General features: G+C 41.2%; 1 protein-coding gene across 5 annotated transcripts in view; it reads right to left on the bottom strand.

The window, feature by feature from the left end:
• Nucleotides 1-1,644: 1,644 nt before the first annotated feature.
• LOC104923371 (xylosyltransferase 1-like) overlaps nt 1,645-13,156 on the bottom strand; it is a 28,335-nt gene continuing 16,823 nt past the window's right edge. For 2 of the 5 annotated variants that reach the window (XM_027284935.1, XM_027284934.1), the window contains exons 9-12: nt 11,143-11,411; nt 8,804-8,999; nt 7,549-7,885; nt 5,936-6,258 (exon numbers count right to left, since the gene is read on the bottom strand). In XM_027284935.1, coding sequence (XP_027140736.1) covers nt 5,936-6,258; nt 7,549-7,885; nt 8,804-8,999; nt 11,143-11,411 — 1,125 coding nt within the window. Of the gene's footprint in view, nt 6,259-7,548; nt 7,886-8,803; nt 9,000-11,142; nt 11,412-13,156 lie in introns of all 5 variants that reach the window. The other 3 variants (XM_027284933.1, XM_027284932.1, XM_027284931.1) reach the window with 3 other exon arrangements.

Below are 13,156 nucleotides of genomic sequence, written 5' to 3'. Positions count from 1 at the left end.
AGATCAAAACTATTAATATTTGAGGGCACAAAAACACGATTCAAGAAAATAAGTAAAAACAGAATTTTTCCAAATGAATCCTTTACAAACCTTTTGTAATAATTTAGTTAGAGTGAGGGCAGTCAGTCTGTAGCTATAATAACAAACACAAGGGGGCAGTAGAACTCTGAACACTGATGCAAAAGTAAAAATGTAAATTAAATTTAGACAACAGCAAATTTCTCATTTGGACCTCATCTTATAATAACTTGGATCAGTTTGATGCAGTGATTCAAATCCACATTTTTAATTAATGGTATAATATATTTCTTAAACATACATATCAACATAGTTAACACTAAACATTAGAATGGAGTCATCAGGGCAGAAACAGTTACTGAGAACTTTAATTCACCTAAAATGATTAAAGAGGTCATTGTTTATTAATAATAATAATTATGATACTAATACTACACATTTTAACACCATTCCTTTTCCCTTGTTAGTCCAGTTTAGGTAGACTTTAGTTAGCTATAGGTTTATTTCTTCTTGGCACACATTTCTTCCAGACTTGCTCAGATGTCTGTTTTAAGTTCTGGTCAGTGTCACATGTTGGATGAAAGTGACACAGATGATAATTAGCTCTGTCCTTTGTCGCTGCGTGTCATTGATCAGCTCTATTGATGATTCCATCACCGCTGGCTGTGGGTGCTTCACTGCAGATATGAAGTGTTTGTCAAAGTTCAGTAAGTAAAAATTACAGATGTGTGCAGTTCTAACACAGCAGAGAAGACCGGAGATGAGCGATTAACAAAGAATGCTGGTCATGTTCTCTGTTTTTGTTACTTTCGCCAACTTTGAGGAGACCAACAATGTTTTCAGTGATCTCTCACTATTTTCTGACTTCCCGTCTGTGACTCTCAGCTCCAAGCCTGTTGGTTCCTACTGAAAATATAAATCTATAAATCATACAAATAGAGTATTTGTTAGGGACTATTTTCAGCTGTGGATGAATCCACATTCGGTTCTCTTATGGGAGCAGGACGGTGTGTGTGTGTGTGTGTGTGTGTGTGTGTGTGTGTGTGTGTGTGTGTGTGTGTGTGTGTGTGTGTGTGTGTGTGTGTGTGTGTGTGTGTGTGTGTGTTCATGGTGATGAAGGAACACAGTGTGACTGTGTTTTAAATAGATTTTGGACAATAATGGAGCTCCATGGCACAGAAGAAGAAGATATATCAGGCTGTGATACACACACAATGTTAGTAGTTAATAGTAGTTCACTGTTGGTTTTGGTCTTTTCAGTTTTTGGTGACAAAGAAGCGATGGAGCGTCACCAGACTTATCGCTCACGAAGAGGCTGCAGTCGCTCCAAGAAAACTAACTGCCCTTCACTTTCAGTATATTAAGCCTGTTTTTAAAAAGATGTTAATGTCTATAGAAGAGCTCGGCTCTCCTCAGCTCCACCTAGTTTCCAACCTCTTTGGCCTGAATCTGAATTTTCTGGCCCAATGATGGCAGCAACCAAAACCAAGACTTCAAAACGCCCCTTTAAGTGTAGCACTTCAGTAAATGTACTTACTGTAGTTAAATTCCACCCAGACAGTTTAAAACCTGAACTCCTCTGACCCCCTCAGAGAAACCTGTGAAATAAATGACACAGGCACAAAATAAAGGGAGATTGTTTTATTTTCAAAAGTTGTACTTCAAAACCACTAAGGTCATTTATAAGGCATTCACAACAATTCTTTCTTTTTTTTTTTTTGGTTTTTGGACATTTGAGACAGTTTTGATGCTTTCAGAGGGTTTCCTACAACAGGAGCACAGCTAAGGCACAGCACTACTCCCAGAGAGAGAGAGAGAACAAGAAAATAACAGAACAAACTGTGAATAAGACAGAGATGGCACTGAAAGAAAACAAACAGGTTAGTACAAGATATAAAAAAAGACTGAGGCAAAATTTAAAAAGTCTGAACAGAACAAATGTCTCAGCTGGGCTCTTCCTCCAAAATCTGAAAACTTTATCAACTTTTTCACGGCATCAAAATCTTTTAAAAACAGTCACATGACTTCTGTGGCACCACAGCACAGCGTCCAAAGAGCTGGACCCATCTATGTCATTAACTTAAAAACTGTACATCATCATATCAAGTATTTTACAAAATACAGATTTACATCGACTCAGTCGTCATATGAAAAATACAAATTGGACATAAAATGGCTCTTAAGTGTCAAATCAACATCGAGCAGGAACAGAAGGTGAAAGTTGAATTTGTTATTTTTTAAAGTTTTTTATGAATATTTAGGACTTTCTTTGAGACGTGATGTCAGGATGAATAAAAGTATTACTGTATTTATGGATCACATCATGACAGCTTAGGGCTGCCATAGCTGTAACGACGAGTGATTCTGACCCGTGTTTGTCAAAAAAATCCATTTACAATCTAAAAATTGGTGTAAAGATGCAAAAATTTAAATTAAAAACATGTTTACTAAATATAGACTCTTGTACTCGGTCTAGTTTTATTTAAACGTTTGATTTCAGCATTAAAATGAAACGAAAGCATCAGAAACAAAATCACAAAAGACTGAAGAAGTCCTTTTGTTGCTTTTTTAACAGTATAACCTAATTTCCCTTTGTTTGATTTACAGCAACAAAAGCAAAATGAAGTGATGTTCATGTCTTTGTGGACAACATTCAATATATCAAATAAATATTAGTCGTAACAGTAAGCAAGAGCTTGCCATATTTTAAGCATGTGTTATCAAAATACCTGAATATCGATTTATTCTGCAATAAAGTTGATCATAAATACATCAGAGTATTTTGTTCAGGACGTATTAACAGCTTCTCACTGCTCATTGTTGTTTAGAGGTTATATTAGGTTTCAGTCTAATGCTGAAAATCAAACAGTTAAAACTGACTGTGCTTTTTGAGTTGAATCCTGAATTTAAAGTTAATTCAAAGTTCTGATGTTGTTTTGTGCATCTTGACAGAGAACTGTGCTGTTCAATCCAAACATCGGGTAACATCATTTCAAATAATAAATTATATCTAAGAGTAACAATCTTTTCCAGAATAAATACAACTTACTGTTCACGTCTTTTTAAGTGCTGACTGTCACAGAACAACAGTTCATCTGAGCTGCTCTCCAGTTTTGGTCCCAATAATATTGTCATATGGCAACTGCACACACTTATTTATTCAAAAATTCCTATTAAATACTGTTTGTTTTTTTTAATAGTAATGAGAAATATAACTAACTGAAGATTAAAACGTGTTGAGGTTACCATGTACCGTTTTGATTTAAAACTGTAATTCACAGGTCGAGAAATAAATCCATGATTAATGTTTGACACTGTGAAATATGAGCAACATCTGTGCAGGGTGGAGTTAGGTTAGCCTGTAGTAACTTAAAAAGTAATAGATCAGCAGAAGTGCACTGATTAGCGTTAGATAATAAGATGGATCCCGCCCATGTCTGTATCGGTGTATGTCTGGGAGCAGCCGCTCTGGACTCTGTCCAAAGGTAACGATTCTCCTACCAGCACTTCTAAAGTTTCTGATTAAAAATGACAAATTAAAATGGCTGTTTCTAACGTCCTGGACGATTTGCTTTGGCTGAGTGCAGTGACTTCCTTGAGTCATTGATTGTGTTACCTTTGGACATTCAGGCTATCTGTTTCTCCAGTTTCCAGTCTTTATGCCAAACTAAGCTGGCTGAAGCTTCATTTTACCAAACAGACAAGAAGCTGAACATTTTCTAAAATGTCAAAGTGCTGCTTCCAAATGATATTATTATTAGTCTGTCTGCTAAAATTCAAAATACTATATGTTGCAAACTGAGCTTAAAACAAATCAGATCAAACCGATAATGAACACACTGAATCAATGTCCTCAAACACATTAGCAAAGACTTCCTAATAATGTTAATAAACCTGTTTTGTTCACATCTATCTAGGAATCTATCTTTTGTTTACATCTATTTCTCTCATGAATGAATCTGTTGTGAGTCCATCACTGAGCAGCATGGAAGTCTAAAGGTGCATCTAAATGTTTTGGGTGATCTCCTCCTCTCCCCTCCTCACCTGCTCCATCCAAACTCCACTCACAGGACGGTCAAATGAAATATGTTCTGCAGTTTTATGGAAGGAAGGTAAAAGTGCAGAAATATGACAGATGAGATCATATAAAAACATTAATTCATAAGAATGAAGAAAAACTCTCTTAGTTTAAAATGTGTAGATGTACTTCAGCACTGGTCAGATTAAACTTAGCTTAGCAGCAGCAGCAGAAGCAGCAGTAGTCTGAAATGAGAGCAGATGAGTCAAAGGGGGGCGGTGAGGAGAGGAGGCTGTGAGATCCACCCACAGCTGACTGACACAAACATCCATCATCAGTCCTGACAAACACTTGAAGCCCTTTAGAAACAAAGGCAGACGTTTTTGTCCAAAAAACAAATGTCACCCACCGAATGCACCAAATATCAGCATATCAAATATTAGTCACTGACTAAAGAAAAAAAATCTATAAACCTCTGAATAAATTACACGTAGCAGTTGTACGCTTTGACACAGTCACATCAGTTTCTACAGCAAAGAGTAGATATAAAACGTGTAAAGTAAAAATAAAAAACATAGGAGGTGAATCTCTTCTGAGTTCCAGCATAGCGGACGTCTCACACTTCAAGTCTCAGGCGGTCTGAAGGATTCAGACATGGCACAGACAGAAAACAAAGAAACACACATCAGAGTACAGAGGCGGTCAGCGCCAGGAGGGAAAACTACAGTCTGACAGTGGTGGAAAGTAACTGAGTACTTCTACTTCAGTATATTTCTAAAAGGTGCTTGGATGACAAATATTACTACTACTTGTTACTTCACTACATCTGACAGCTATAGTTAGCACCACCTCAATCATCAATAGTAGTCAGTAATAATCCAATATTATAATATTTAACATCATAGCACACTATGACATGTCATTCTACAAAAGAAGTACTTTACATTTATTTCAGCAAAGTATCTGAGTACTTATTCCACCACTAGTAGTTCAGCAGTGTTTTCCAATCTATGGTATGTTTTTAATATCCAGACAATTAAAACAATTAAAGGGAATAATTCATCAGAATCCCTCCGACACTCACCTGACTCTGTATGAAAACATTGATGGTTGCTAATGAATTTTTAGGCTCATTATTGTTGATCACAGCTGAAGAATCCTGATATCTCCGGAAGTTAAGATAATGATAACAGTGTTTATTATAGAGTTTCCATTCTTAAAGAATCTTTGTGAAACATTTATGACTGAAGGAATCCCTGGAAATAACTCAAAGTGTTTTACATCAGGAGGAGAAGAGTGTTTAAATATTAGAAAGATCTCAATTTATGAGAAAGTTGCATTCAAATCAGCAATCAGGATAACAGTCTGAAATAAAATAAATGTCATCATAAAAACATTTATCTCAGAAGTTGAGCTAACTCTAACTAGTCGATGATAATAAGCCTAAGAATGAGCAACCATGTCGGTTTTCAGCATCTGAACATGTAAAGCACACGTTAACCTAGAGAAACACTACACACACAACAAGAGGTATAGAGTTCTTCTTCACACACACACACACACACACACACACACACACACACACACACACACACACACACCACACACACACACACACACACACACACACACACACACACACACACACACACACACACACACACACACACACACACACAGTAATAACAGAGAGCAGCAGACTGAAGGAGAATATTCTTCCTCAGTGTTTAAGTCTGTTTCTCTTCTTCCTGTCGCTGCCTCCAAAGTTTGATCCACTTCCTTTTCCTCTGACGTTGCACAAAATAAAATAAATAAATATGAGACAGGACATCAGCCCTGTGTCTTCCTTCATTTTCTCCTCTCCTCCATCCGCTCGTCCTCCCTCAGCCCATCCGTCTGCTACCTGATCCGTCCGTTCTCTCTGGGCGGGTTCAGTTCAGACTTTGGGTCGGGGCTGGCAGAGCTCCACACAGTGAGACGACAGCGCTGCATGACGGGGCAGGCGCTGGGTCCCATCGAGCAAATGTCCGCCGCTGACCAGTGGCCCTCCAGCAGTCGGTCCAGCCAGCGACGCAGCGGCGCCCCTGTCAGGCCAGCGTTGGCCTCGGCCTCCTCCACAGCACCCAGGCTCACTGGCAGCCGCAGCACCGGGTTCAGGCCGTGGAAACTCTGCTCCATGTAGGAGTTTCTGGGTGGGCCGCCGTGCAAACGGAGGGCATCCTCTGGATCCCAGAACCAGGAGTTAGGAGGGGGAGAGGAGCAAAGGAGAATTTAAGATCAAATTTAAAAGTGAAGACAAATTTGGAAAGCTCTTTCTTCCTCCTCCACGCCATTCACCAGAAAACACTACCACCTTTAGATAACCTTGGACTGACTGCAAACCTTTGAGTAAATACAAATATTATTTTTGATTCTTGTTATCTGTCAGAGGTTCGCTTCTTCAGAGTGTTTCATGATCCCAAGTGTTTACGGTCTGCCCAGGATGAGAGCGCTTTGACCTGAGCCAAAACCAAAGTTTAAATCCAGTATTTCCACAGACAGTGACAATGTTTGTCTGCAGTGTTGCATTGAGAAATCTGAGACTGAGCTGTGAAGTTAAACAACACAAACTGCTGAATAAAAGTTTGAGTTTGTCAGAAATGGAAGCTGGGTTGCTGAATTATGTACAACATAAATCAAACGTTTAATCTTATTTTATGGAAATATTTATCTGCTACCCAAGTCTTGTTAAACAACCTCCTGCGGTGTTCAGACATCTGATTTAGGTGATGCATGTACATCACTATATGTTGGATTACATCATGCAAAAGTAAGCGTGCATGTAAAAACACAAACACACACTGATCAGATCACATCACATGCCACCTTCACTTTATGACACCAGCTAATAAAACCTCCCTGGGCCCAGGCTTTACTTAGAGTGCAGTTACCCACTGTGCACACACACACACACACACACACACACACACACACACACACACACACACACACGGTCTGGGGGGGGTCAAACAAATCAAACAGTAACCCAGAGGAGGCTAATTCAGATAGAGGTCACCCTGTGTGAGTGACTGGACACTGACACTATAAATACAAGTATGCATGGTGTTGACAGCTGTGACAGGAGGGCCTCTGCACTGTGTGTGTGTGTGTGTGTGTGTGTGTGTGTGTGTGTGTGTGTGTAATTTAAGTATTAGATCTGCTATTGATATACAAACTACAGTGACCCCTCTAAAGCTCTTGAATATCATTTCAACAGGTGTTTCCATGTCATGAGAGTTTCTCAAGGTTGATACTTTGTGCCAAATATAATGTTTACTGACTCTTTGCCCAAAACAACAGTAATACAGAAGCAGTAATGTACATAATGCCTGTACAGAAATGATATTTATTTTTTCTGTCAAAAAAAATCTAAGGTACTTCTATCTACTTGTATGTTCATTAAATGCATATATTCATAAACATGACATGACGTGACCAAGAGAAGATGTGGTGACAGTGTGTGCATCCCTCACCTTGCTGTAAGGGCTGTAGTCTGTGGAAATCCAGTGGGGCCACGATGAAGCTGGTCTGACCCAGTGGGTTCCAGTGATGCAGCACCCTCAGGGTCCAGATGCCGGGCCTCAGAGGCAGGGAGAGCGGCGGCCGGTAGTGGGTGACCTCAGCAGAAGCGTCCACCAGGATGTCGTAAGTGGCGGCGATGACGTTTGTGGGGTCGATCCACACCACGGTGGCCGTCAGGTTGCTCTGGCCTCGGCTCCAACGCTGCACAGCAACCGGTTCGTCCTCGGGTCCCACGAGACCCCCCCAATTTCTGAAGAGACGCTCCTTCGGATCCCAGTCCGTCCCAACCTGAAGGACAGGAAGTGAGGATCACCCTGTTCAGACTGACTTTGTAACATCTAGAATGGATTTTAAAGTTTTACTCATTACATCAAAGCACTGCACATTCTGGTTCAGTTTATTTATGAGCTTTGGTGCCCACGCACTCACCTCCACTCACCTTCACACCTGCAAACAGAACTCTTCATTTCATTCGCAACTAAACCTTTGACTTCCACATTCACTGTGCAGTCTCCTTCTTTACACGGGCAGTTATTTATTTAATGAAGTGGAGTACAGTAGCTGGCTGTTGGCTGACCCCCAGTTTGGAGAAGCAGACAGAGTAAGCTACAAACAGCTGTGGCAATTCTTATATCGAGGTAAACAACCACACATCGACCGACAGACAGACAGACAGACAGACAGACAGACAGACAGACAGACAGACAGACATTACTCCCTTTATTAACGGTGGTTTTGTTGTCATGGCGTGCACTGGAAGAGAGTCTGGTAAGACTCCATTAGAGATCTTCTGTACTCTAATGTTCCTATTTCTGGGTCGTCCTATGTTTGTTCACATTGTTGCTGTCTGCAGCAGAGAAACTGTGTCTGCTCCTTTGCTCCTCCCCAATATTAAATAATAATAGACTGTTGATCTTGTTGGAGAGACAAAGGGATTCACACACTGGGGGATATTTATGGAGATGAGCACCTGCATTCAATCCAGGATCTATGTACACAATTTGATTTACCTCATTCTCCTTTTTGCTTCCTTTTCCACTTGAAATTGTCTCTGAAGGCCAGCAGTGTAGAGTCATCCTGCACCACACAGTGCTGCTACAGTATTCTTAAAGTTCCCTGGCAGTAGACACTTTACAGAGGGCCGATATTTGGTCTAACCTACTGTTAACCTCCAGAATCAAGTTAAAACAAGTGTGTGTGTGTGACCTGGATATGCTGCAGCCTGTTGTTGGGGTGTGGAGGGCTGGCTGGGGTGAAGTGGTCTTTGCGTGTCACCCAGGTCTCCAGGGTCTCCAGCTGGGTGGAAGCTCGGTTAGTGGCCACATGACGCACCAGGTAGCCCTGAAATTGGTCTGACAGGAAGTAGAGGTGGACCGACACTGGGTGGCTCATAGCCATGTACCTGGAAGAAACACAGTCATACTGTATTCAGACCATGTCTGCAACAAAGAGGACACATACTTACAAATAATGTGGCACTTCTGGGAGCTAATCAAAAGAATGTGGAGGATTGTTCAGCAGGTTTATTTTCTCGGACCTGTCTCGTGTTATTCGGAGCAGCAGTGTAAAGCATCTGTCAAGAATCCCGCTGGGACCCAAAGAATGTGCAATTAAAATGAAGCTATACTTGTTTTAGATTTAGTGCCATAAACTATCCGTCCTTTTGTAAGAAACTCCATTTTAAAGCTGGTGTGGACCGATGTGTAAAAATATCTCCTCCTCTGTGTTATTCTGGTGTTACTTGTCGCTTTATTGTAAACTCTTTTATCCACATCGGGATCCAGTAGGAATAAAACCTCCAGTGATCATGCAGCAGGGGTAACTATAGTGATCTACCCCTGTTAGAAGTAAGCCCACCTTGTGACACCAGAACACCTGAGATGAGCCTGACAGAGCTGCTTGTGGGCACAGACTGGTAGTCTTGTTGTGTTTCTGTGGTCAGGCAGCATCAGTGTCGATGGTTTAATAGAAGGTTTGAATACAGGAGAGCAGGTATTACCCTGAGCTTTAGTTAGCAATGAGCTAACACTCCATCAAATCACTTTTTAATCCAGCTCAGCAGAGAAACACCTGCAGCATGTGATCAGCTGTACAGACCCCGTTCATTAAAGTGTTAACTCCATACAAACACTGCTGACTTGTCGTGGCAGTAAAACAATTCTGCAGTTTTTTAGATTCACTCATTTCTGATTCGACCAAAAGGAAACTGTTTGTTCCACATGTAGACAGTGTTTTTCAAATGTACCCACATTAGTGTGGAAGTGGTCTGAGATGTCACTTTACTGAAATCACAGGTTGGAGGGAACAGACCAGTCCTGTTTTAACTCCCCCCGCATCCTCCCTCCACACACACACTTCCCATAACGCTGCCCCCACCCATTCTAGCCACTAATCCCCACCCAGACTCCAACAAGTACCTCCTTGTACCTACTGTGGGTCTCCACCCCACACACACACACACTTACACACACACACACACACTGCTGGAAAAATCCAGTCTGTGCAGACACTGTAGCTTGATTGTATTCCAGGACAAGCTAGCGTTATCTTTATATTTAATTTGGACTCACAAACACCAGTGGTGGTGGTGAGTTTAGTGGAAAGACACATTTCATCTGCCAGTCCTCCTCACTCCCCTCAGGCAGCGATTGTGCCGTTTCTCTCAGCAAAGAGCTCAAGGCCCAAATTTACTGACCCAAATACAAAGCACCTTCTCACACTGATGACAGACGATGACTGATACTAGTGTATGAGGTCGATATTGGCCTTTAACAGAGCCAGAAACAATTCCATCGCAGACATTTGGTCACACGCCTTTTAGTCCAAACCAAGTACAAAAAATGATGCATCGTGGTCTTTTAGCTCTGCTCCATTTCCTGCTCACATAGACAAATCCAAAAGCTGTAAATATTAAGTCACAAGGAATGACATCTATCTTCCAGGATTACAAAAATATGATAATTAATAATCCAGATGAAACTGGACCTCAAACCTTAAATAGCAGCAAACAGAGGAAAAACAGTGAATTATTCCATAAATATGGAGAGATTTCACAAATCTTTTAACAAGGCTGCAGTTTTATCTTTATCACCTCCTGATGTATCTTTTAAATTTGTGCTTCTACTGAATCTTGATCTGTGATTGTCTGCTTTGCTACATTCAGAGACCAACGGACCTTCTTCAGGATGTTTTGGTCAAACTGTTTGGTCCACACCAGCGTTTGATTGACAGCTTTTTAAACCAATCCAAACTAAACGGGCAAACACACAAGTGTTTGCTTGAAATGAACCAAACAGGCTCAGCATGACGTCTCAGAGAACCATTTCAGTTCATCAAGAACTGTTGCAGCCTCTTACAAACCACTAGAGCTCCTTCGTGACCCCCTGAATGATTTCAACAACCCAACAACTCTGTCTGAGACCTTTTAGGTGCCTTCAGAACCTTCTGGAACTCGAGAGAAACAACTTTGTTAACCTGCTATGGATGTCATGCCATCGTAAGCTGACAGTACATCTCATGAACCCATCTGGTACCCATGTTCACACCTGCAGCTGTTGTCATTGGGATGGCCCTGTAGCGAGCTGGCGGCGCGGGACAGTCCCATGTGAGCGAAGGCGTGGTAGTGGCTGAGCAAGGAGTCTGATAGGCTGGTGGGGCCGTCCGTCTCCTGCTCGTAGATGTTTTCCCAGTAGGCCTGGAGGCCCGAAGTACCCGGGGCGTACGACCCGAACAGGTAGGCGTCCAGCTGGTTGATGATCTCCTGACTGACACTGGCCTCAAACTTTCTAGCAAAGAAGGTCGGTCTGGACGCTTGCTGTGGTCAGAAAAGACAGAATAAGACGAAGAGGGATGATTACAGTGAGAAAGTAAATAGAGTAAATGAATAATCCAAGAACCATCACATCTACATCCTTCTTTTCTTTTCTTTTCTCCCTCTGTGGAGCGTTTGATTTCAAAATGATTTCTAAAACTAAGAAAACTGAAGAAAAGGTTCAAATCTGAGAGTGGGAAACTAAATTCTGCACCACGCTAAATTTGAGTGATCGTCAGAGTCTGACAGTCACTGTGGAGGATGAATCTCGGCCTGCAGACTTTATGAATGGGACATGTTTATTCACTATCCTGTGTTTACATACCTGCATAACCGCTTTACTTAATCTGATCTGTACCAAAGAAAACATTACATAAAGCAGCCTCAGAGCCCGATGCGTCAGTGGTGTCAGTGACATGACATTCAAGTAGAACACTGCTGTAAAACTGCTTAAATGATGCTTATTAACTCAGATTACAGGCTGATGCAGAGCCAGTCTGCTACTGTGGCCACTAAAGCCTCCGACTGGTGCTGCTGGGGGTTAAATCATTTTCTCAGAGGCACCATCTGTTGTGGTGGGAGACAACGTAAGAAATAAGATGTGGGAGGAAGGCCAGTGATGCTGCTGCAGAGCTACAGAGCTTCTACATGTCCGACCTGTGGTCGCTGTCTGAGCCAAAAGTGACCTGATCATCACACACACAAACTATAATCAACAGAGGAAAAAGTGAAAAAGAGTTTAATCATCTCATACTAAATCCAAGCCTTGATACCATGGCAACCACACCACTCCCTGGAAACAGCCACACATACACAAACACACAGAAACACAAACAAGCCAACACACTTCACCAGGATATCAAAGTAAAACCCCCAGAAACACACATCCATGGATAAGAAGACCACGCCAGTTTTCTAACACAGTAAATAAAAATATCTTTCAGGCATTTATTTCGAAGCCCAAAGCGTACGTCTAGAGTCTGACTGATAAACCGGCTGTACTTAATGCTGTGCTTATGTTTAACGATGCTACAATGTGAGTAAACTACAGCAGCGTCATCTGCAGATTATTTTCTCAATTAATGGTTTCATTGTTTGGTTTCTAAAATGTGAAAAAAGTTCACCTGATAAAAGAATGCTTGTTTGTCTGACCAGCAGTCCAAAACTTAAAGATGTTGTAGAACCAAACAATCTGAGTATTTAAATAGTTAGCTACAGGAAGGGCGTGGTTTAAGATGACATCAGGAGGGTGTGACCTCATCAAACCTGTTCTTGGTGGGTTCCAGCAGCACCAGCGAGCCTGGAAACCCCAAACGAATGAAAACCACAAGGACTTCCCAGACTGCAGCGGAGCTCTTTATTCAGCAGGACGGTTTTATCTGTGCGGTCATTCTCAGCTTGTTACCCAACAATCTGTGCCCTTACACAACTAAAGACAACAGTGGAAACCACTAGTTACAGGGTCAGGAAGGATTTTTATCATAAGATCAGAGGGAAATTATATAAAAGTGCCTTTAATGTATGCTCTGTATATTTCTCTAAAGGAGGTCAGCCAAATATGATCTGAGCAGCTGCTTATGAACACGTTCACGTTCCAACCTGGAGAACATGCTGCTATTTTAAATGTTTTAATTTTATACTAGATCTATAACTAATAATTATTTTCATGACTAGTTCATTTTTCAGTTGTTTAGATTAACAGATTTTTACAAATCGGTCAATAAAATCTATTATAAAATATGAAACGT

This window comes from Larimichthys crocea, chromosome XII, assembly GCF_000972845.2.
Source record: "Larimichthys crocea isolate SSNF chromosome XII, L_crocea_2.0, whole genome shotgun sequence".
Lineage (NCBI taxonomy): Eukaryota > Metazoa > Chordata > Actinopteri > Sciaenidae > Larimichthys > Larimichthys crocea.
This window is presented reverse-complemented; position numbering and strand designations above follow the sequence as displayed.